The sequence below is a fragment of the Chinchilla lanigera genome, unplaced genomic scaffold (genome assembly GCF_000276665.1).
Source record: "Chinchilla lanigera isolate Chin_1 unplaced genomic scaffold, ChiLan1.0 scaffold00007, whole genome shotgun sequence".
Lineage (NCBI taxonomy): Eukaryota > Metazoa > Chordata > Mammalia > Rodentia > Chinchillidae > Chinchilla > Chinchilla lanigera.
Window position 1 is genome coordinate 33,108,935 of NW_004955408.1, and position 26,260 is coordinate 33,135,194.

General features: G+C 38.6%; 1 protein-coding gene across 2 annotated transcripts in view; it reads right to left on the reverse strand.

Moving 5' to 3' along the window:
- Nucleotides 1–26,260, reverse strand: part of Mcc (mutated in colorectal cancers) — a 336,531-nt gene that overhangs the window by 180,416 nt on the left and 129,855 nt on the right. The window contains exon 1 of one of the 2 annotated variants that reach the window (XM_005376514.2): nt 20,531–20,665. The exons of the other annotated variant lie outside the window; for it this stretch is intronic. Coding sequence (XP_005376571.1) covers nt 20,531–20,575 — 45 coding nt within the window. The 5' untranslated portion in view covers nt 20,576–20,665. Of the gene's footprint in view, nt 1–20,530; nt 20,666–26,260 lie in introns of those variants that run through there. 2 annotated transcript variants of the gene reach the window in all.

Consider the following 26,260-nt stretch of genomic DNA (forward strand, 5'->3'; position numbering starts at 1 on the left):
TTCTGTATGTTCCCCTAACAGATCCTTCTGCCTCTTTTACTGATGCATCCTTAAAGTTCTTTTTCCTTATGGGGAGTCAGCAAACCTGTATTCTTATTTTAAACTCATTATTTCAGCTTCTGGTACTCTCAGACCTATCCTGTGACCAAGTGACTGAGGGAAAGCATTTGCCAAAAAGAATTAACAGGAAGTCTAAGAAAAGTGAAACTGTTAGGTCCACACCAACAACCCAGGGCCTATCGTGTTCTAGAGCTCCTAGGGCCCCGGTTAGTTCACATGCAAAAAGGTGGACTTCCATATGACTTAGGCCTTTCCTGAACATAAGGGTGTACAAATCTAACTAAGGCTCAAAAAACATGTGCTCTGTTTTTTCTTCTAGAACTCATTTACTAAAGACAGAAAAGTAAACAATAGAGTTGTTTGAAGAAAAAGGGGGTTCACTTTGTTTTAATTTGAATTAAAAAGCGTAAGACTACAGAATTTGCAATGATTCCTTACACATTTTCTTAGCTTCCCTTCTCTCCACTTTAAAGAGAAACTTACTATAAGAAATAATTACAAAGCATCTGTAAGTATGTGTTCCAGACAGTGCACAAAATCAAAGAAATATAGAGCCTACTTTATTCTTGCCCTTCAGTTTGAGGTATAATACAATAAACTGCACAGAGTTAAAGCACACACTTACAAAAGTTTTGATAAGCTCATTTTCACAATCAAGACAGTGAAAGTGATCACTATGTCTATTTAAAATGTACTGCAATGACAAGCAGAAATATAGAAACAACACCTAGGATTTGATTTTTTTTTTTTTTTTTTGAACTCAGGACCTCATGTTTCCAGGAATGCGCCCTGCGGCTGAGCTGTATCCTCGGCCCAACACCCAAGATTTGGAGGCAGATTTATTTAATATCAGAGGGCACTGACAGGGAATCAACTGTCCCTCAAAATGTCAGGCCTCAAAGGCCCGGGGAGGGAGGTTTTAAAGGGGGGGAAAGGGGGACACACAGAGGCAGAGTATTTGGCTGTCTTTGATTGGTTCTTACAATATGTATCATAGTGCCCAGTTATGCATCACAGTGACCAGCCCTTTCCAGGAGACAAAAGCAACCAGAACTGCAACATTAACTGTCAACTGTGCAACTAACAGACTGAGTGGGGGGCATTTTCTGTTACAACACCAATAAACTTAATTTTAAAAAGACAGTGAACATCTCAAATCCATCGCCCCTAAAAGATGCTCCCTCCTGCATCTTCCTACAGTCCCCAACCCCAGGCAATCACTGAGCTCTATCTTCTGTTACTGCTGACTAATTTGCATTTTCTAGAGTTTCATATAATACACCCTGTATGTTTTGTCTCTTTTCACTCAGCATAATTATTCTGATACTCATGCATGTTTTTGCATACATCAATAGTTCATTTCTTTTTTAACTGAGTAGTATTGATTTTTCATGTGGAATTCCAGTTTATCTACTCAACTGCTAATGCACATGTTTCTAGTTTTTAGCTACTGCAAATGAAACTGCTATGCGCACTCCTATATAACACTGGAATGGCAGGGTGAAACAGCAGAGTATGTTTAACTTGTGAAGAAAATAACTTTAAGAGTGGTTGTGCCAGCAGTATATCAACATTAGAGTTGCTCCAAATTGACACCAATCTCTGTTATATTCAGTCTTTGATCTTACTCTTTCTAACAGGTATGTAGTCATCCACTGCAGGATTACTTATATGGAGCCAATGTCTAAAAAGATGTCACGCATCTTTTTTATCTATTTGCTACATGTCTGTCTTCACTAGCAAAACATTTGTTCAAACCTTTTGCATACTCTTTAAAAGAGTTGTTTTGTCTTGGCGGTACTGGAGATTGAACCCAGGGTTCATGCATGTTCCACAAGCTCTCCACCAGAAAGCTACATTCAAGCCCCATTTTGTATTTTCATTACTGAGTTGTATGAGTTCGTTTTGCTCCCCTACACAAGCCCTCTTTCAGATACATTTTGCAATAATTTCCTTTCAGTCATTTACCTTTTTACTGTTTTAACAGTGTCTTTTGAAAAACAAAAGTTTTTAGTTTTAAAAAGTACAATTCATTATATTTAAGAAATATTAGAAATCCAAACGAAGGTAAAATGAATTTTGATTTTTCTTGGAAGTTAGCTCTATATTTATATGCCCCATTTCATTTTTCGTATGTGTGAGGTAAGAATGAGGGTTTTTTTGGGGAGGGTGGTAATCTGTTCCATATCATTTGGTGAAAAGATTATTGTTTCTTTATTAAGTTAGCTTGGCACCTTAATAAAAATGAAGTGTGTAGGTCTATTTCTGGACTCTCTTCTTTGTTCTCTGAACCTGTTTACCTACCTTAATGCTAATAATATTATAGACAGCTAAGTTAGGTAGAAATATAGGCAGTCAGGGAGGGCTGGGCCCTTTAGAGAGTTAAGACAAAAGGTGAAACACACTGTACCAGTTGGAGGCCAGGTCTCAAAATAAGGAAAGGATCACACCTACATACTCCCCAAAGAATGAATCCCTCCCCGCATCCATCACTGACCTGAGAAGTTCTTTGTTTTTTCCATGCCTGCTAACTAGGTGATTTGCTTCCCCATTGGTTCAATATTACCTAAGCAGCTATACTTATTATATATCTTATTGGTAGTTGTAATCCACATTGTATCCATGTGGTTGTACTCTACAAAACTTCCTCTAAGAAATGGGGTCCTCGGGTAACCCACTTTCTGATGTCACCTCCTGTCCCTCTGGCAGGAGCTTTCTATCCCTCAATAAACATCTCATACTCTTAACCTCTGCTGTTTCTAGAATTCACTCTTCAATTTTAGAGAACATGAACTCGGCATATCAGACATCTAATAGATTGGGAAGATTCTGATACCATCCCTGTACCAATATCACACTGCTTTGGTGATCGTAGTTTCATAATAAATCTTGAAATTGGGTATTGGGTATTATACATCTTCCAAATTTATGCTTTTTGTCAGTCATTTTGGCTAGTTTAAGACCTTAGTGTTTTCACGTGAATTTTAGAATCAGCTTGTTAACTTTTATAAAAATTCTCCTACTGAGAATTTTATTAAATCTATAAACTGGAAGAGTTTGTGTCACAGTACTATTGAGTTTTCTGACCCATAAACATGGAAGTTCTTTCACTTTATTTATATTCCTCTCACTTCTTTTACCAACGTTTGTACTTCTCGGAGTCTTCTTCTGCAGCAAGCCATCTCCTACCCTGGGACTGGAAGAAAGGATAGAAAGGAGAAGAATTTACCAAGAATTTTCCTTTTGATGCAGAAATTAAATAACAATTCAATAACGGAGAGGAAAAAGCAGAGTCAAGGTTTCTAGCCTAGGTCACAGCATGGCAGAGCCACCAACAAAGGTAAGATGTAGTAAATTGGTCAGGACAGGAAGACACAGCGTAGAGAAAGTCACGCTCCATTCTTTCATGGAGTAGTTTCTACTGGCTGGTTATAGACTGACATTTCACCAATAAGTATTTCATTTGCAGTTACACCTAGCCTAAAAACTGACATTCTCCCCAGTTCTTCTGCTGGACTTTTCACATGTGAAAAGTCATATACTGGACTTTTCTTGATGTTTTCAGGCCAGGGATTCCTGAGGCCTTCTGCACCTGAACAGCAATATCCTTGCTTTACTGCTATACCAGCAGTACCTCCTAAGGACTTACTATGTGAAAGACACAATTTTAGGCCTTTAAAAAACAGCATCTTGCGTGATAATCACTCTAAGTCGTAAAATAGGTATTGTTATACAGTTTATACATACAGTAAACTCATGAAAACTATTTGTCCTTACTCCAAGTCTTGAATTAGGGCTGAAGCTGAAAACTGCAGTTTTCTTTAAAAGAACGATCCAGATCTTTAACCATCTTCGAATGGTGACACAGCCAATGAGTGTTTTAACATTATTGCAGGAGAATCACTGCCTCTAAAAGCTCCCATACTCTGTAAACAATGTTTTCTTCTGTGTAAATTCCAAACATATCGCCATTAATCCAAACAACAGCTCTTCAAAGGGGAGTAAACAGAGGAGAAGCCTCATCTGAAAGGTCACACAAAAGATTTTCCTAAAGTACAAATACTGTCCATGTGTAATTGCTATAAATATCAAATCTTTTACAGATGCAGTGAAGTAAGTGCAATTTCACACTTCCCTTTACAGAAATAAATCCAACCAGGGAATATCTAAGTAACTCTTTAGGAAAAGTTTCTGTACAAGTATCAGTTATAGAAGAAGCACAAGCCAGAAAATGAATAGAAGGTGATATAGACCATGGTGTGCGGAATATTCAGAAACAGAGAAGTAGGAGTGGTGACCCATCTCCCTGCCTGGACTCAATCTGCACAACAAGAAGAGGCTGAAGAATGAGGCCAAGTCTAGGAAGGTGAAACAACTACTGATCAGTTCCCTAAGCCTTCACATGTACGTCTTTATTTGGTGGCAACCTGAGATTACATTTCCACATTTAAAGATGTCACTGTCACAAAGCTGGTTATTATGACTTCTGACTTGAACCCAGGCATGACACTGAATCATATGTGTTTTCATCTATATCCAGTGAACTTATATTGGGAATGAATTTCTTTCTCAAACTGTGGTTGAAGTGTTCTGACCATCACCAATCTACAGCTCTCAGTTCCAGTCTATCCTAGGTACTCACAATTCAGACCCTACCACCATTTAGAATTCTCAATTCCAGTCTATCCCAGGCACTCACAATTCAGACCCTACCACCATTTAGAAATGCTACAACCTGTAATAAGAGGTTAATATCAAGTTTCCCTTATTCAACCTTTCTGCTTCTCCCAACACACTCCTACTGACCTCTCTTTGGCTCTCACCAGTTACCTCCAGACATTCATTGAACTTTGGTGGAATTTGGCAAATTTTTCCCAGTGACTTCCCTTGAACATTCAAACCCTGAACTTTAAAGAGTACATCTTGTCTCTGACTCCAAGGAGTCCTTTATCTCCTTCATTTCTCACACAATTACAATGTGAGGATGAGAAGCATAAGCCAGGGAACCTATTCTAGGCACTTCCTCTGCTCTTAGTTCACAGACAGATGCTGAATAGTCGCAGACATATGCTCCCCAGGAAGCATTGAGAATTACAGAATGTCAGAGCTAAAAAGAATATTAGGTGATTCTACCTAATGCCTTAAGCCTAGAGATAAAGAAACTGAGGTTAAGGTGAGCAAGCTGGAAGGCAGTAAAATGTGTGCTAACAAAACACCTTCCAGAAAACGAAACTAGTTTATTGAGATACTTAACAGAGAACAGAAAGTCTAGCACAGGGCCCAAAGCAGTATCTTTGGGTTCCTCACAAGGGACCAAAGTAAGTGGAAAGAAACATGGTGAAGAAAGGTGAATGTGCTCAAATTTTAGTTTGCAGGCAACAGGAAAGGCTTGGAGATGTTCTGACACCCATGCAGAACAATGTCAGGCTTTGGAACCAAAGTGTTCACTTTCAAATTGAACTGTGTGTGTGTATAAATGCTACAACATTCGCAAGTAACTAATGATTTAGTGCAAAGATCTGGGATTGTTAAACCACCATTTTAAAAGAAAAGACGTTATAATTTAAATAATTTCCATGTGCTGTTCATCAGCTTTAAATTAAGCTAATGGAATACTTTCTTAAACCAATAATGTACAATATCCCTAAAATGCTAGAAGTGTTTATCTCTGGAATGTGAAATTATGGGTAACTTTAATTTTTAAAATTCTAACTTTACAATGTTTTTCTTTCCAACTATTATTTGTCCTGAAGAGGAAAGTCATATTAAAAATTCTTATCCTCAAGAAGACCTGAGTTCAAAGACTGTCTCTGCTATTAGCCAGCTGAGTGACTTCTACTTGGTTATTTTACTTATCTTAATAGCAGTTTTTACATCTGAAAATGAGGATAATTATGCCTGATATCCATTAAGAAAATTACATAAGAATTTATATTTTGTTAAGAAAATTACATAAGAATTTATATTTTGTTATTTGCCAAGGATAAGCAAGGCAGTCATCTCAGAAGTATTTACCAATGGCAAAAATATGCAGTCTCAATTTTTCTTTCTCATCCAAAGTGGTATAACAACCTATTTCTAAATGGGACCAATTAAGTAGGCTTGTTTTAGCATTATATTATAAAAAGTTTGAATTAACAAAAATGGCCCATAATATTTCTCTAGACACATATTAGTCCCTTATAAGCATTTCTGTATACTTCCTTATCTCTAGGGTAACCACTATCAATGGCTCCCCAATAGCATCTTCTATAAATAAATGTTACACAATATCCAGTGCACCGGAAAATGTAAGCATGCTCCACTGTGGCAAATAATCTGGTGTTAGGCACTCTAAGAATCATGAAACATCAAAACTTTAGAGGAAAGAGAATATGAAACTTGACCAAAATATAACACATTCATTTTCTAAATACTTCATTCCTGAAGTTAGGGCAACTCAAACTATCTCCACAGTCCCCAAATTTAACTTCTGTCCTACATGCAAGTAATCTTTGTACTGAGTAAATATGGGTGGTGAAATAGTATCTCCTCCATTCTTTTATCTTTAAACAGTGGCCTAATTACACATTTTTGTAGATAGAATTTAAGCACATGTGGGAAAAATAATCCTGGTATAGCCTTTAAAATGTGCATGAGTAAGATCCAAATGTTATATTACTTCTGCAAACTATACTGACTATAAATTAGAGGTGGATGACAAACACATTCCAATTCCTATCACAAAAGCCAAGGAAAAGGCTGTCATTCCCCCTATTAGACTATTTTCCATTACTCTCACCCTTTTTGGCACCTGTCATGACAATTTTATGGTACAGAGAATCTATAAAGAAGACTGCTCATTGGCTGTGAGGCTGATTTTTCACTCCTGGGATACCACATCATCTGGTTAAAGGCTGATCTAGTCTACAGAAGAAAACAAAGACACAAACAAAAACAGGTACTAAATAAGCACCACAGAAGACAGCCCAAGCCACTTACAATGAAACCACAGGTTACACTTTTAGCCCCAGCAAGCCATGCCGAAATTAAACACAGCTGGGAGAATTTGTCTACTGAAGCACTGTTCAATGAACAAACCTGTTTTCAGACTTAAGACATTAAGATTACCTTGAGAAAACTTTTAAACGTTCTGAATAGGTGCAGGGGTCAATCCAAAGTCTGATTCTATTGATATAGAAACTGTATTAAAAATTTTTTTTTTTGAAAAGCCAAAACGTCTTTCTCAGTGGAGTTGCTTTTGGGACTACTGTGGAAGTGACAAACCTGTATCTTCCCATACGTTGCCAAATTGTGCCACCCAGGACAGGAATAATGAAAGGACAGAAGGGGTCCAAATTCACATCAGCCTCAGCCAGAAAGGCATTTATCCCACAGCTGGCAGGAAGCCAGCAGGACACGGCTGTCCACCATGGCACATCTGAGCCCTCTTCTCTTAGGGAGACCCAATTATCCTATGTGTTCCCTTCAATGTTATACCCTTATTAGGGGACCCTTAAATTTCCTCAAATGCCTGACCACATCAAAGAAAACAAACCTCAATTATTTTTCCCATTAAACTGTGATACAGAATTCCCCTTATTCAACCTTTCTGCTTCTCCCAACACACTCCTACTGACCTCTCTTTGGCTCTCACCAGTTACCTCCAGACATTCATTGAACTTTGGTGGAATTTGGCAAATTTTTGGTAGATTGGTGATGGGACAATTTGAGTATCAAAATGAGTGGTGGTAATGGACTGTAACATACTGAATATTAAAAAAATCCATCAATTCATCCAGTAGTAGAAAAGACTTTAAGAAGTAGAAACAGGAGGGCAAGAGATAGGAAAACGTTCTACAAGAATGTCACTTAATAAATATACAAAAAATGGGGGCTGGGGATTTAGCTCAGCGGCAAAGCACCTGCCTGGCAAGCGCAAGGTCGTGAATTCGGTTCCCGGTACCGGAGAAAAAACCAAAAAAAAATACAAAAAATGATAGAAAATAGAAAACTGCCATTTTTACACTCACTGTGGGCATCGATTCAGGCAGGAGTCATTGACAGACATTGAAGTCACTGAGCAAAAGGCAGCTGGGAAAGAGGATGAACACATATTTCTCAAGGAAATAAGGTATTTTTCCAACAGTGAAGTTCTGTGGGACATAATCTCAATCCTTGGTCCACATTAACATCACAAGACCCCTCTCCCACCAGCATGGGAGCCAGCTGAGCCCCACACATCTTCAGGAACCTCGGTAAGCCACCCCGACCCCTCAGCCACAGGCATGGGAGACACGCTGAGGCCCAACAGCTTTGAGAGCCTCAGTGACTGTACCTTGGCCCTCCATCCCATCACAGGAGCCACAGTGAGCACAGAGGAGCTTCGGGAGCCTTGTCCTGCTACTCCCACACCATCATGGGAGTAGAGCTGAGTCCCAGGGAACCACTGAATCTTTGATAATGGAAAAACAAAGGAGCAATATGCAATCTCAGACCTCCACTCCACCCAGAACAAGTTCAGGAGATATCAATATAAAAGAGCTTGGAAGTCACACACTTGAAATTTCTGAAATGATAGCAACTGAAAGAATGAAATAACTCTATCATGCCATGGAAGATACCAGATCAGAAATAATATCTCAGGTTAAAAAAAGAAATGACAACAATAATGAAAGAATTGCTGGGCACATCTATAGAAGACGTACATTAAAAAAACAGAAGAGCATAAAAAAATGTTGGAAACCTTCAATGAACAATATAGGAAAGAATTAGAATACCTGAAAGAGATTCACACAGATAAATAGGAAATTAAAAATTCCATCAAAAGCTGGCAAAACCACTTGAATGAAGCTGAAGATACATTTTTAGACCTTGAAGACAGCATTGCAGCTAACAATCATGAAAGTATCTCCTAAAAATAACAAGGAACCAGGAAATAACAATTCAACAGCTGCAAGATGATGCAAAGAAAAACAATGTAAGATTAATAGGTGTAAAAGAAACAGCAGGAGTAAGCACAAATGACATAAAAAAGACTTTTTGCAGAAGTAAGAGCTGAAAATTTCCCAAGCATGGAAAAAGAATCTGATATACAGGTAAGTGAGGGATATAGAATGTACATCATCCATAACCAAAATAAATCTACACCCAGACATATAATAATAAAGATCCCAGAAATTCAGCAAAAGAACAGACTACCAAAAGCTTAGGGAGAAAAGAAACAGATCACCTATAAAGGAAAGCTTATCACAATCACAGCAGATTTCTCAACATAAACCACCACTTGGAGTGAAGTGAAACAACTTGAAAGAAAAACAACTGAAAGAAAACAACTTGAAAGAAAAACAACTGAAAGAAAACAACTTCCAACCCAGACTGATGTACCTTGCAAAACTATCTTTCAAATTTAATGGAGAAATAAAATATTTCCATGACAAAGAACTGAAGAAATTCAACCCCACAAAGAGAACCAAAAGATATTCTAGAATGAGATAAAAATGACCACAATTTCAAGAACAACAATACAAGGGAACCACCAAGCAGAGCAAACAATTAAACAGAGAGAAAAAGTAGAAAACCAAGAGCTAGAAAATAACATGACAAAGGTAACCCAATACATATCAGTTACAACTATTAATGTAAATGGTCTCAACTCACCAATCAAAAGAAACAGAATGGCAGAGTGGATCAAGAAACAAAATCCATTTTTGCTTCCTGGCCACCATGAGGTGAGCAGCCTCCTGCACCATGATGCACTGTGTGGCCACAGGTCCACAGCAACGGGGCCAAGGGACCATGAACAAAGCCTCTGAAACTGAGGGGCAATATAACCCTTTCCTCCTTAAGCTGACCACCTCAGATATTTTTTCATAGTGATGGAAAGCTAACACACCAGGCTAGAGGGTAATACTGACCCACATTTTTAAAGGTCTTTAAGAAAAAAAAAATACAAACAATAAAGATCTTGTTAAAAGCAAAAAAAAAAAAAATCCAACAATATGCTGTATACAAGAAACACATTTAACTTGAAAGGAAATTCAGAGACTGAAAGGCAAAGGATGAAAAACAATACTCTCTGCGACAGGAACTGAGAAAAAGCAGGAGTACCTATTCTGATTGCAGACAATGTGAAGTTCAAACCAAGAATTATCAAAGGAGATAAAGAAGGTCACAACATACTTGTCAGGGGAAAACTGCAAGAGGAAGAGATAACAATTACAAATATCTATGCACCAAATACAAGAACATCCAACTGTGTAAGACAAATTTTAACAGACATGAAAAATCAAATAAGCAGTAACACAATCATAACAGGGGACTTTATTTAACACCCCATGGTCACAAAGAAATATATCAGCTAGACAAAAAAATAAGCAAAGAAATAACAGAGCTAATCCAAACTTGTGAACAAATGGGCTTAGTACAGTGATTCCTCACTTTTGGCGGGAGTTACGTTCCAGAGATCCCCCACGATAGGTGAAAATTTGTGTGAAAATCTGCGAAGTAGCAGCATTATATTTCTTTTATTATTTGTATATACTTTAAGGTGTCAGAAACCTTTTCATACTCCTAAAAACCTTTCCCACTCTTATTAACCTTTCCCACACTCTTATAAACACCTCAGATGCTCTTAAACACTTTCTACACTCTTAAACCTATGTAATTTTAACAACATGTAAAATTCTATATGGGTACTCATCAGTGAAGTATACTACAACTTGAATGATAAAGATCATGGATTATGTAGCTGTGCAGTACTGATGGCAATGAAGTTGATGATGATGAGATGAATGTACTGCACAGCCAAGAAGATCCTTAGAAAGAGCAGAATGTTTGGGCGGCATCGTAGGGCTTGAAATAAATTCAAACTTTTATGAAAATTTCACAAAAACACAACACTGCAGAGCAACACTACATGTAGTGATCAGACGTTGATGTGAAGTGGGCAAGGAAAGATGCTGAATGTATAGGCACAGTGCAGGAGAGCAAACAGACTGATGCTATGGTCACTGAGGCAATCAGCACCCAGGATACAGAACACAGTGCTAAGGTTGGTGGGCCTTCCATTCCATCACCAAATAGTGTGCCATGTACAATCTCACATGGCAAATTTGTGCAAGCGGTAGTGGCATACTGCATTTCCATTGCGTACAGTATAGTATTCATCTGTGGAAATACATACTGTATTTTACACCTATTTAATACCTTTCAATATGCTTAAATTAACATTTTCTATATTTGTATATATTGTTTTAAATTCCTTAGGCAAAAATAATTAAAATCATAAATATTATATCAATACCTATACACTGCAAAATCCTGGGATATAGTGAAAACTCCACAATACAGAATTAGATATATTTTTAGTAAAACCTGCGATACAGTGAAGCCGCAATAAGTGAACCACAATACTGGGAGGGATGACTGTAGATCTTTACAGTATTTCACTCAACAATATCAGAACACACATTCTTTCTCAGCTGCACAGGAGACATTCTCCAAAACAGACCACATACGAGCCCATAGAACATACTTAAGTAAATGAAAAGGAGCTGAAATTATCCCATGCATACTATCGGACCACAGTGCAATGAAACTGGAAATTAATGACCAAAGAAACTGCAAAACTTCCATAAACATGTGGAAATTAAATAACACCCTCCTGAACAACCAATGGGTAACACATGAAATTAAAGAAGAAATTAAACAATGTGTACAATCAAACAACAACTTAAGGAAACCTGTGGGACACAATGAAAGCAATCCTCAGAGGGAAATTTATAGCAGGGAATTCCCACTTCAGGAAAACAGAATGAGCACAAATAAACAATTTTATGCTGTGCCTCAAGCTTCCACAAAAAGAAGAGCAAATGAAGCCCAGAAACTAAAGAAGGGAGGAAATTATACGATCAGAGCAGAAATGAATACAATTGAGACTAAGAAAACAATACAAAGAATTAATGAGTCAAAGAGTTGGCTCTTTGAAAGAATAAATAAAATTGATAAACCCCTAGCCAACCTTATCAAAAACAGAAAGAGGGGCTGGGGATTTAGCTCAGCGACACAGCGCCTGCATGGCAAGTGCAAGTCGTGAATTCGATTCTCAGTATCAGAAAAAAAAACAAAAAAAGAAAAAAAATCAGAAAGACTCAAATTGATACAATAAGGAATGAAAAGGATGAAATCACTACAGATCCCATAGGAATTCAGAAGATTATCAATATCTACTTTGAAAATATTTACTCCCATAGGATGGAAAACAGAGGAAATAGACACAGATTCCTAGATACATATGAATTATGAGGGCTGAATCAGAAATCCTGAAGAACTCAGTATCAGCCAACGAAATTGAAAATGAAATTAAAAACTTACCAAGAAAGAAGAGCCCAGGTAGTCATGGATTCACACCTGAATTCTACAAGAAATTTAGAGAAGACTTAATGCCAGTTCTTCTCAAACTCTTTAATGAAATTGAAAGGGAAGGAATTCTCCCTAAATCATTTTTGGAGGAAAGTATCACCCTGATACCAAAATCAGAGAAAAACCCAATCAAAAGAGAGAATTACCAGGCCACTCTCCCTAATGAACACAGATGCAAAAATCTTCAATAAAATACTAGCAAAGAGAATGCAACAAATCATCAAGAAGATTATACATCACAACCAAGTCATATTCATTTCAGAAATGCAGAGATGGTTCAATATACACAAATCAATTAATGTGATACACCATAAAAATATACCCAAAGACAAAAATCACATGATCATCTCCACTGATGCAGAAAAGGCTTTTAATAAAGTCCAAAACTCATTCATGATTAAAAAAAAACCCTACAGACAATCTCTGATGAAAGCAATCTATGATAAACCAACAGCCAACATCATACGAAATGGACAAAAACTGAAAGCTTTCACTTTAAAATCAGGAACAAGACAAAGATGTCAACTGTCACCACTCCTACTCAATATAATTCTGGCAATGTTAGCACAGCAATTAGACAAGAACAAAATAAAAGGAATAAGGATAGGAAAGGAAGAAGTCAAATTACCATTATTCACAGATGATATGATACTCTACACAGAAGACCCCAAAAACTCCACCAAAAGGCTTACAGATTTAATAACCAAATTTAGTAGCATAGCGGGATACAAAGTCAATACTCAAAAATCAGCATCATTCCTGTACACAAATAACAAACACAGTGAGAGAAAAATTAGGCAAACCATATCTTTCACAATAGCATATAAAAAATGAAACACTTAGCAATCAATCTAACAAAGGAAGTAAAAGATCTATACCAAAGCCAGGGATATAGCTCAGTGGCACAAGTGCCTGCTTAGCAAGCACAAGGTTGTAAGTTCGATTCCTTGTACCAAAAAAAAGATCTATACAGTGAAAACTAACAGTACCCTGAAAAAAGAGATCGAAGAAGAATGCAAAAAATGGAAAAACATTCCCTGCTCATGGATAGGAAGAAACAACATTGTGAAAATCGCCTACTCCCAAAATTGTTGTACAGATTCAACGCAATCCCAATTAAAAGACCATTAGTATACCTCACAGATCTACAGAAAACATTCCTAAAATTTATCTGGAACCAGAAGAGGCCTAGAATAGCAAAAGCAATCTTGGGAAACAAAGGAAAAGGAGGACGCATCACAATTCCTGACTTAAAATTACATTACAAAGCTACTGTGATGAAATCAGCATGGTACTGGCAAAAAAAAACAGACCTGAGGATCAACCGAATAGATTAGAAGATGCAGACACAACTACAAACACACTCAGCCACCTTAACTTTGACAAAGGGGCCAAACATGTTCACTGGAAGGAAGACAGCCTCTTTAATAAATGGTGCTAGAAAAACTGGTTCTCCACATGCTGAAGACTAAAACTAGACCTATGTCTATCACCATGCAATAAACTATAGTCAAAATGGATCAAAGATCTAAATATTAAAACAGAAACACTAAATCTACTGAAAGAGAAAGTAGGTAGAAATCTTGAAGACATAGGGGTAGGCAGAGAGTTCATGAACAAAAACCAAACTGTACCTCCACCACCAAAAAACTTTAAAAAAAAACTTTTAGAAAGATAGATATAAAAAGAGAGATGAAACAGATGTGAAAAGGTATTCATGAAAGTTACACAGATGGTCATTACATTATGTCTACATCTTTTTTGAAGGTTTTTTTTTTTTTCAAAATACTATAACATGTACAGATAAGTCCTTTTAAGGGAGAGAAATTAAAATGAAACTGTCCAGAGGATGTAGAAAGTTACCAAGAAACAATGTAACTATCAAAAATAGTATAAAATAACATATTTTAGTAACCTTTGTAAAAAAAAAAAGATCTGAAGTCCATTTACTGTTACATATTTATTGAAAATCTATTATGTACCCAGCATATTCTGTTTTACAAAACAAGTTCCTGCCCTTATGCAACTTGTTTCAGTCACTGAATAATACAGAAATACTTTATGCACATACACAAACACACACACCTCAACAAAACAGTGCAGGAAATGCAGGGAGTGAACAGAGAGGTAAGGAGAACGTTGTTGTATTTATAGATGGGTGTAAAGCCCTCATGGTAAGATGACATCTAAGCAGGGACCTGTAGGAAGTGAGAAACAAATCATGTGGCTATCTGGGGAAAGTGTAGCCCTGAGGAAGATCCTGCCACTGCCCTAGGGGAAAGCAAGGTGACCACTGTGTCCAGCAGTGAGATGGAGGGAGCAATTGTGGGACAGGAGGTTGAAGTTCACATTATGGACTCATGGCTCACTTCTAGGATTTGGAGACTTAAGTGTGAGAGAAAGAGGGTCTTTGGCAAAAACAATTTGAACTGACTAATATTTTAAAAGTATCACTGAACCGCTGTGTTAAGAAGAGGCATTAGAGGGTAAGGCTGGATGTTCAGAGACCACTTGCAAAAACAACCAAAAACAGGTGACAGGGACTTGACTGTGGGTGTGAGGACTAGAAGTCTGATTATGGACAGATTTCCAGAATAGAGACATTATGACTTTGTATGAAAATGAAAAGTAAGAATCAAAAAACAGAAGCTAGGGACGCAGTTCAGTGGTAGAGAGCTTTCCTACCATGTGTGATCCCCTGGGTTTTACCCCAGCACTGAAAAAAATTTTTTTCATTTTAGCTGGGTGTGGTGGTCCCAATACTGTGGAAAACTGAGGCAGCCCAGCCTGAGCAATTTACAGAAATCCTGTCCAAACAAAGGGGAGGGAAAGGGGGAGGGGAGGGGAGGGATTAGACTAGACTCAAATATTTGTGGTCTGAGCAAATAGAACGATGAAGATGCCATATGAATGAACTGTGAGTTTCGAGTCTGCCTCTAGAAAGCTTAGTTTGAGACATCTATGAGCCACCACTGAAAAACAATGAAGAGGCAGGTGAACATGAATGCTGAATTAGAAGTGGGTCAAAGGCTCAATGTGAAGAGGGGAGCTGACATGTGGCACCTGGAGAAGGATGGAAAAACCAGTAGATTCCAAAAAGGGGCAGCCAGTAAGGCAGGAGGAGAGACAAAAGACAGCAGCCTCCTGGCAACAGTACTGAAACTGAGAAAATATATACTGTTTATTCTCTTAAGACATGTAAAATCAGAAACTATTTACTTATGACCATAATCGTAAACTGTAATTATTTTTCCAAATACCTAGTGTGCAACATAGTGGTTTCAATGAACACACAAGGCACTGGCTTGGAAAAGAGTAAAGATTAATTCTCAAGTAGACAAAAATAATCTTTGTTCTGATCACAGGAAAAACTACCTTCTTACTCCTCTCTTCTCAGGCCTGGATGCAGTACTTCAGGCAGATCTGAGTAGTAACCTAGAGAATTATTCTGCAATTATTGTACAGAGAACATTTCTGTTCCACTGAATTCTGCCCCAGCTAATATGCAGCTAAAGGATTAAAGCAAATTGCACTCTTCATACCACTCCAGTAATGGTAATTCTCCATCTTTAATCAAGATGTTAAATGGGGAACTCTAAAAATGGTCACTTTATAGTTGAACTGCCTAATCCTTTTCCTCATCAAATTAGAGCAGTGATGGGTTATTTAACTGTTACTGGATTTTAAACCTTGCTTTCATCATTTAAAAGTATTTTTCATTAAAAATTCAATTTGAAGATTCTCATAAGAGAGTTAACACATCAATGTCCTTGAAATATGACTCTCAGGTAGTACAACTTTAGACGACAGTGGGAGGACTTACATCTCATACATAAACAACAAGGAACACTAGTATTTTCAGAAGCTAATCGATGTGACAGCACATATGCTAATTAAGGGATCCCCATGAAATTGCTCCATACCATTCCTCTAGCACAAGCTGACAGCCATAGTACCCTGACATTTCTTCCTTTAAGAAAGAAAATATTTACACTGATTTTTCAGTTCAGCAATGTTATACTTCTGATTCAACAAGATTTAAAGATCAGGTCCATTCAAAATAGAAACAACATGTTGACTAGCCTTATCTGGAAGAAGGCTTGCTCTTGTTCTTGGGAAGCTACAACTTAGTGGGCTAATTTGTGACTATTAAGATGAATACCTAGGTTGTACCACTGAGATAATACAATGAGGAAAAAATGCTGGTTTCAAATTCTATCACAAGTACACTACCTGGTTGTGTGATTGCACTGCCACCGACTGTGATTTCTCTGAAACAAAAACTACAGCTCCTTCAAGTTTCTCTTCAAGCAGCTGAGCAACCTTACTACGGAGGCTTGCACACAGACCACTGTCTCAGTTCTCATTAGCATACTCCACAGTATAGAAAGACTTTCTGATTCTGAAGTGATGAGCCCAATCAGCACTTCCCCAGTAACAGGAATTCCCTGGATTGCAGAATTTATATATTTGAGTCAATTGTGTTTTAACACTCTCATTCCGAAAAACAAATCCTACTCTCCAAAACACCTAATTTGAGAAATGTTTTCTTGGGAAGAAAAAGGCCTCAAGAGCTTGCCCCTCAATCATTAGTGAACACTATAGACGGTAAGTCTTCTTTTCAACTTCAATATGAAGGTTCTGAAACATTTCCTTATTTCAATGCTTCTTAATTCCTGCAAATCCCTCCCTTTTCCCATTAAGAGTTTCTCAGTTTTAGAAATTCACTAATGCTATACTTCTGATTTAATTTAGAGGCTCAGCCTGTACTGTATTCTACACATCCCCAGTAAATATGCTCTCATCTAAAAAAAAATTGTCTCAGTATGTAAATCCTTTAAAAAGCAATAGCCTGTACCTGCATACCCATGTTTATTAAGCAGTACAGTTCACACCAGCCAAGATATGGTACCAGCCTTGGTGCCCATCAAGAGATGAACAAAGACTACACATACACGTATTATTCAGTCATAAAGAATAAAATTTCATCATTTTCGAGAAAATGGATGGACATGGAGATCATCATGTTAAGCAAAATAAGCCAAACTCAGAAACACAAGGATCACATGTTCTCTCTAATATGTGGAATCTAGAGAGAAGACCTGAAAATAGAAAGGAAACTATTATTAGATTAAGGGAAGAGAATAAGAGAGAGGAAGAGGGAGGGTAAACAAGGGTAATGGAGGGCAGATACGATAAAAATATATGCATTGAAACACAGTATTTTACAAACTTTGTAGACACTGATAGAAAATACAGAGAAGAGTAAAAAAACAAAACCAAAAGTGTCCCACTGTTTGTTTTACAGATTAGGTGTTCTTAACAGGTTCACTTACAATGAAGGAGTCCTGTTACTTAGCCAGATCCCAACTTAGATTGTTCATGTGTCCACAGCAAGTGAGTGATTAGTCATGGCTGTCTCCCATGTTCACTTAGTTCCTACAGCCTAATATGCTAATGAGATTTCTCATTGATCCTTCCTCCTTCATTTCATTTGTAAACATCTCTTCCTTATAGAGAAGAAATACTCATAAGTTTTCTTGGCAGCTATCAAAGTTACAAGTAATATCTCTAAAACAATCATGATTACTAATTTGCCAATATGTGTGCGAGAAAATGTGTATTAAACTTTGAGACAAAGAACATGGTGGTTTTGTTGAGGTTTAGTGAGCTATCACATTTCTTTCAAAGCTGTTTCACTAATCTGGTTTTTATTGTAGGCAACAATTTATTAACTGACACTAAGCTAAATTCTATTGAACTTATATAATTTTGAATTTAAACATCGCTCTGGTTTTATAGTCACTGTAGAGTGGATTAATAAACTACAAAATACAATTATTGAGATAGCTTATCACCAGTCCAAGCACAAAAATTTTATATCATTAGCTAGCTTTCACCATTAAAGAAATTCAAACAAGCAAAAATAAAAACAGCACTTCTAACACTGAACTGTCTAACTTTCAGAGCAAAGACCTAAGAAGCAAGAGTGTTACACTAATAAACACTGGAGCAGGGAACAACATAACTAAAATGTTTTACAGATTGTATTAATGGTTTCTGCTTAACCCACTTAATGCTTATGCCTTACCCCATCCTCTGATCCTGGATGACAGGATCCAGGCAGTCACCTTTCAGAATTAGCCTTTCAGAACTAGACCTCTAAACACAGCACTCAATAGCAACAAGCCATGTGAGGCAACATGTCCACCCCCTGACCCATGACTCTCAGCTTTTGGACATCGTCAGACATCCCCTTTATCTCCCTGTCTGGATTCTGGCCATAAAGCTTCCAACAGGTGATACTGGAGAATCCATCAGTTCACTTGGTAGGTATTCATATTAGGATTCAAATGGAGATTAATACATAATCAGACTCCTTAGCCATGTACTGAGTGCTTTGAAGGCCTGGGCTTAAAGTTGGGCTCTACCACTCACTGGGTGACCCAGGACAGGTTTCTTAACTTTGGTCTGCCCAACCAATAGAGATCATTTACGAATCTGAGGAGTTGACATTTACAGAGAGAGTGTTTATTTGAAGAATTAGCTGTATGAACCTGCAGTGAGACCAGTCCTGAACTGTGGAAGTGGCCATTCCAGGGAGGAGTCTTGAGCAGAGCTTCCTCAGCTGCACAGACTTCTCTGCCTACAGAGAAGTCGGTCCTGGTGATTAAACAAGGTGGGACAGGTAAAACTCTTAGCAAAGCAACCAGCACAGTACATGCTCTGCAAACTTGGTCCTCACTAATATTAGTGAAACAGCACTATGCAAGACAGCAAATAAGAGAAACCGGCCCCTCTACTTGACCTGAGGGTATCATAGCAGGGGAAACAAGTGCCTTTGACCAAACTGTTTTGGAGCCAGACAGGGTATTTATTTACATGGCAAGTTGTATTTGTAAATGTATGTAACACCATACGAGTTGCTAAAGCTGAAAATACCCATATTTATAGGAAAGAAGTTACTGAAAAGGTTTGATGTTTTCCTATAAATATCTTAGATAATACACATACACCCTTAAAGCTGCTCTTAGTGTCTCAGGCTAGGATACATTTCAAATTGTGAAATTTGAAAAAGTGACCAAAGCAATCACACTGCCTGCTTCAAAAGCAAATATGGATGCAATCAAGTCTCCCTAACCTGACAGATTGTCTGAACCCCAGGTGTTTTAAATCCTTATCATTCCAAGAGAAATCTAGTGATTGGGAGGAGGGATGTCAATCTACTAATGGAAACAGCCATTTCTTGTGATTTATAGTTGTACACATGCCCTCTCCCTCCTCCCCTCTGTCTCTTTCTGCCCTGACTGCAGCCAGATGTCAACAGCACATCTCCCACTTTGGAATTATAAAAATCATTTGTTATAAAACATTCATTATAAAAATAAATATTGCCTTGAGAAGTAGATCCAAATCCACCTGACATCACTTAAGATACGTTTGGCTGCCCCAAACCCCAGATTACAAATAATATTCAACCCTATCTGCTATGAAATTGTGCTGGTCCATCAGATGGCCTAGGATGACTCTGAGAGAACTGATTCTGCTGGTCTGCTTATCCTCTGCTCTCTAACAGAAAAGTATTCACAGAGACAAGCGTATGTGCAAGAGAATAAGTTCTGCCACTCTCTACCACTAAGACATGTCCTGAGTTACTGGTAGTAACACACCTGAAACACTCACACTGATCAGCACCTAAAAGAATCATGGGTGCTCAGTATGTGTTAACTAACTGAATTTAGTGGTGCCTGCTTACTTTCAGGAACTCTGAGATAGCTCATGAAAACGAAATTGCCTAATCATGAAGAAAAGACATTTAAATGCATAAGAAAACCTATTATACAATATACGGTCGCAGTATCTAAACTTACCTCTAACTAAAGCTACTTTGATCCATCGTCACTCAACATTCAGCAAATTAAATACTAGATGAATTCTTGATTGATTCACATTACACTAAGTCAGAAACCTCACATAAATAAATATACTCAAATATAATCAAGTATTATCCCACCAAGAAGAGGAAGGTTCTGAGAGCAACATTTCAACAACATACAGTTCTGCTTACCCGTTTTTCCCTTGTGAGATGTGACTGGGAGCAGTGACTCTGCATCGGATTAGAAGAGGAAGACTGTTATGCTTCAGGGTGCCAGGGCAGGTCCCCCAGGCAGGCTTCAAACAAAGCCAAAATCCCTCAAGAAAAGATCTCTAGCTCTAACCATAGTTTTCAGTTTTCCTTCAAAAAGACTGAAAAACAAAACAAACCGTACTAGTACTATAAATAGAAACAGCTAGAGTTAAAATAGGACTCTTCCTCCTACCAACTTCCTCAAGGAAGCACTGTGCCCCACCCAGCCTGTACACAACACCATGCAGATCCCACAAAGGTGCACTACAAATAAAGCAGAAGCCGCTGAAAGCAGCTGCAGGTTTCTCACTGAATGGCAAACTCTTACGTTCCAGCAGTTTAGCCCAAATGTACATATGCCAAAACAGAACCAAGACTTGACCCAAATAGTCTAGATTCTTAAGCCAATGGTAACCTCAGTCTCCTGGCTAACCAGATGTGTGTACCGCTCCCAAGGGCTCTCCTGCAATGCTCCCTTCCTCTAAGCTCTGCTTCTCCGCCTCAGCTGTGCCCCATGGGTGTTCTGCAATTGTTTAGGGCTGAGAAAACTCTGCTTCCAGCATGAAAAGTGCCACATAAGCTCTACTTTTAAGAAAAAAATAAAAATAAAAAAACCTCTTCAGAAAACAACACAAAATTCTCTTTATCCCTTTTTCTACCTGACTTGGGTTCTTATGTTCCAATAACCAAACACATATACATACCCTATTACTTCTTAAAAGGAGTTCCTATATAAATTTTAAAGCTGATTTGGTCATGCAAATGACTTACTCTCTTCAGACCATGTAATAGAAAAGAAGTGATCTTCAACGAAAAATGTGCATCTAAATGGAATTTAAAACTTGAGAATTAAAGATCCATCTGTACTTAGAGGAACTGAGGGCAGAGTGTTAATGAAGAGTGCGTGTGGATTCAACACTCTTGCTACTTGATGGCGCGATGCCCACGCATGGTCAGTTAGCACCTGGCGAAGTAGCTCTTCCCTGACTGCACATCCCTTCCCCGGCAGCGAAACCCCTGAGAAGGACTCTCACCACCCACACTTCTCCAGGAAGCCAAAGCACTGCGTGCGGGAGCATCCCTTCACTTCAGTGTGTTGTCTAGCTCTGGGGCTTCAACTCTGTCAAAGAGGAAAGAACTGGAGCCTGAACATGCATCCACTCTGCCCACTGTACCAAACTTTGGGAGTAGTGAGCATCTATCAGGGTCTGTCTGGCTTTTGGGACTCCGAAAGACTAGAGCACCATTAGTGATATTCCCGCTGCCATTTTTTCTTTGATTGTTTCCTAACCTAAGTAAGCTGGCTTTCCTCATGTTCAGACAGGCACTTGAGTACCCCAAGGTGTGGAGCACATGATATTGTTAGGATACTGGCTACAAGACTCCCCTTTCAGGCCTCTGGGATCCACACAAATGACCATGCTCCGGGAAGGTACAAGATGGCAGCTCATAAACATATGCAGTACTCGATCCTGAGGTTGAAATGACACTGCGCATACACCATGGTGGACATGATAACCTGGAGTGCAAATTTCAGTGACTTCTAGAAATGCTCATGGCAGACAGGCCTTCCACGCCAATGAGAGGGCAGGGAAGTAGGAACCAGTTTCCCTGTTTACATCTCAGTTACATCACTTTACAGAGTCACTGACTTTGAACATTTACTTCACTCTTTGTCCCTTCCTCTTCATCTGATAAATGGGGATAATTATGTCTATGGTTGTTGAGAATTCATTAAGTTCATGAATTATAAAGTCCTGAAGTTGATGCCAACAGTGTTTGTGTTCCAAGTGAGGCTCCCTGAGGACCAGCAATAAAATATGAAGCTAAACAAGCAGCAGAGGGGAGGCGGGATGAAAGGCTGGCTGAGCTCTCCAGAAGAAAACCAGAGCTGCTCCTGCGCTGATGTGAGGTTCGCCTGGGGATGGGCGGGGGTTATGCTGCAAGCCCGGGCCAAAAGCGTGTTGCTGCCAAGTCAGTGCCCAGGGACCACCCACTCTCCTCAGTCCCAATCTTTAGCTCCTCAAGTGAATTCACACCAAGCTAATTTTTATTTTCTTAAAGAATAAAAAACTGTCATACGTGTATTAAGAAAAAAGAAATCAGACTATGAATGTCACTTGTAAGCACTCTGACAAATTCTTTAAAAAAGGAAGGGGGACAACCAGCCAGGCATAGTGGCGCACACCTGTAATCCCAACACTCGAGAGGCTGAAGCAGGAATATCACCTCAAGTTTGAGGCCGGCCTGGGCTACATAGTGAGTACAAGGCCAGCCTGGGCTGCAGAGAGAGAGACAGACCCTGTTCCAAAAAACCAAAAACAAAACACTGGGAGGCAAAGTGGTAAATGGGGTTCTGCATACACTGCAAGCAAGCCCTTAGGGTATTCATTAAATACTTGCTAATTGACTGAACTTGCCCATTTATGGAAAACTCTGAAATGTATATGCCTTCACAGAATATATTTCAGGAGCATATAATTTACTGAATATCTTGCTTCTTAATAAGTAACCACAAAATTTGGTTTATATTTAAATTAAATATTTAATTGGTATAAATATACTATTGAGATCACTGAGGCACAAATGTGAACATTTTATTTCTCCTTTTTAATGAGCACATTTTTGGCCATTATGCTTTTTTTTTTTTTTTCTTTTTGAGACAGGGTCTCACTATGCAGTTCAGGCTGGCCTCCAATTTGCACTGATCCTCCTGCCTCAGCCTCCAGAGTGCTGGGACTACGGGCATGCGCCACCATGCCCACCATGCGCAGTGCTATTATGCTTAAAGCTTAAGGTTTCACAGCTCAAAGACATTCTAATGTAACTCAGGTATCTTCCTTGTAGACACAATTGGAAAACAGGTTATATTGTATGAACAACTACCAACAACCTCTACTCCTCATTTATCTCAATGTTCAAAAATATTTTATGGGGCTGGGGATTTGGCTCAGCCACATAGCACCTGCCTGGCAAGCCTAAGGTTGTAAGTTCGATTCCAGGTACAAAAAAAAAACTATGGACAAACCCAAAAGTAATCGTCAAACTAAGACAACTGGTACCTCTGGGATTAGGAGGTCATAAAATTACTGAACCTTTTGCCTGCCAAGAAAGGTCACTTACATTAAAATTATAGCAGTCAATTAAACGGGGGTGGGGGGAGGCTACTGGTCTAAAACAAATAAGGAATTAAGGGCCAGTTGTGTTTTAGAGAAAGCAGAAGCATATACATGGGCTACAAGAGAGATTGTGCTTAAAAAATAAAACAGGGCATTCTCACTGATTAGTCTCCACTCCATTCTCATTTCGGACTGATTCAGAAACTTCCAAGGCTTTTTCAGAACCAAGAGAAATAAGAATTTTTATGTGCATTACGGCTGATTTAATTTCTAAGGTAGCAGCACTGAAGAAAAACCAGGGTCTTCTTATGCCTAACCTATCACAACCGAACTGCTCGTCAGCAACAGTAGAAAAATAATGTTCATGAATATGTATGATCAGGAGTCCAAGGAGAGAAAAAAGGAAGCAGGGATACAGAGGCAAAGGAAGGCAGCGGACTTTGTGATTTTCCTTTCTTTTACATTATGGGGAATTTAAATATTTTTGGCTGTTAGGCTTTTATCGGGCAAATATTGGGGGTATGGCTCTCTTTGGCTTCCCACAGGGCAGAAACAATGGTCACCACAATCCCCACTGAAGAGTTAGTTGACTTTGGTGGTGGAGGTGATATAAGAGAGAAGGCGTGGCAAAGCTGGATGGGGAAATGAGCGGGACCTGTCAATCACAAGGTCCCAGGGCAGCTTGAGGTCCTGTATGTGGAACTCCTCACTGGCTCACAGGAGATGGCGTGAAAAGTTTCCAGCTCCCCTTGGAAAGCACTACAGTGGACCCACACCTCTGCACTTGTAAATAGGGCGTGTGCTTTTATCTTCCCTGTTACTCTCTTTTTCTCTTTGTTCAGCCCAAGTTTGCTCTACAAGGCTGGTATCTCCCATACTTTTTTACCCCGCCAAATAAAAGTTTCAGATAAACTTTTTGGCACCATTGTTGGCTTGTCTCATCTGATTCTTTGAGGCAAGAAAAACCTGAAACTTTCGATTGGCGAGCCATTCCTAAAGGAACAAGCATGTAACACAGGCACCTGGGGAGTTTAGAATTCAAGACCTGGGGAGTTTGGAATTCAAGTTTAGAATTCCAAGGTGTAGTTCAATGCCTCTAGTTGCTCACTCATAATTCTTAAGTTAGGCTGATGAGCTTTCTGGCACTTTTAAAAGCAGCAATAATGTTGGGGTAAATTTTTTTGTCTTTTTGTAAGAAAAAGCAGTTATATCACAGAAAACTGAGAAGAGATGAAGAAAAAAAAAAGTGACCTACTAAATCAGTATCCACAACTAATTGTTAGAATTTTGAATATTTCACTCCAGTCTTTTGTTTTCCCCCTAACTCCTAGTTGGTAGTTGAATACACTAACACAGGAGAAACCCAGTCTTGCATTTTAGTCTGTTTTTTAATTCTAAAAAAAAGAAAAACTCTTTACTAAAGCTGTTAAATAACAAGAAACTCTAGTCTCTTAGGCTAAACCAAATGACTTTCCCTAACTTTACAGTTTTGCCAATGTTTATTTGAAATTCGAAAACAAATATCATTAATGCTGATTCTGAAGTGTGCTGAGCCCAATGTGAGGTCTCCTCACAGACTGGGAGGGGCTTGGAGGGTAGATGGATGGTCGCTCCACTCAGCAGGGCCTCAGCAGCAGGGAAATGTGAATGGTCTCAGGTTTACATCAATGTGCATTCCCAATTTTTATAAAATGGGTGTTCAGAGCTTAAAACATTCTCCAAGGAAGTAGTAAAAGAAAAGGGGGGACATATTTCCAATTTATTCTGCAGTAGCTATTTAATCCATATAGTTTATTTGGTTTTTTGTTTGTTTGTTTTGTTTTTTTTTCTGGTACCAGGAATTGAACTCACGAACTCGCACTTGCCAGGCAGTGTGCCACTGAGCTAAATCCCCAGCCCGAATCCATATCATTTAAAGCAAAGGTTTCAAATAGGTAACTAAAACAATGCACTGAGATGTGAAAAGAATATTCATCTCTCTGTTTTTCATTGTGGGATATACAACATTGATATAGTACTAAAAGAACTTAATTTGAGATACATATATATATATATATATAATGGAGATGCAAGCTGTGAAAACTCAAACTTATTTTTAAACAGAGAAGCTTAGAGACAGACCATTAGCTTAGGCAATAACACCAACACTGTTTGAGACCATAATGATAGCAAGATCTCTTCATATAAACAAGTTCCAAGTTTCTACTGAGATAAACCCAGGAATAAATCTGTCTTGGGAACACTACCCTGTGTATCCCTTTCAGAGATGAACTTGGTAACACAAGTCTGGAATCTCAGAGTAGGACCTTGGAAGAGCAGGGCTGCTTCCTTTCTAGAGGGAAGCCCTCATGTAGCCGAGTTGTCAGTCTCCTTGTTCAGTCCCTTCTTAACCCTGTCAGTGGGATAGATTTCTACTTCATTCATCTTCAAGGGCTCTGACTCACACACCTGCTGAAGTCCAAGTGTGGGCTCCTGGGCCCCTGACTAAAGGGAACAGAGCTCAGGCTCAGTCACAACTAAGGAAGGACCTACATATTAAAGGCCAGATGGG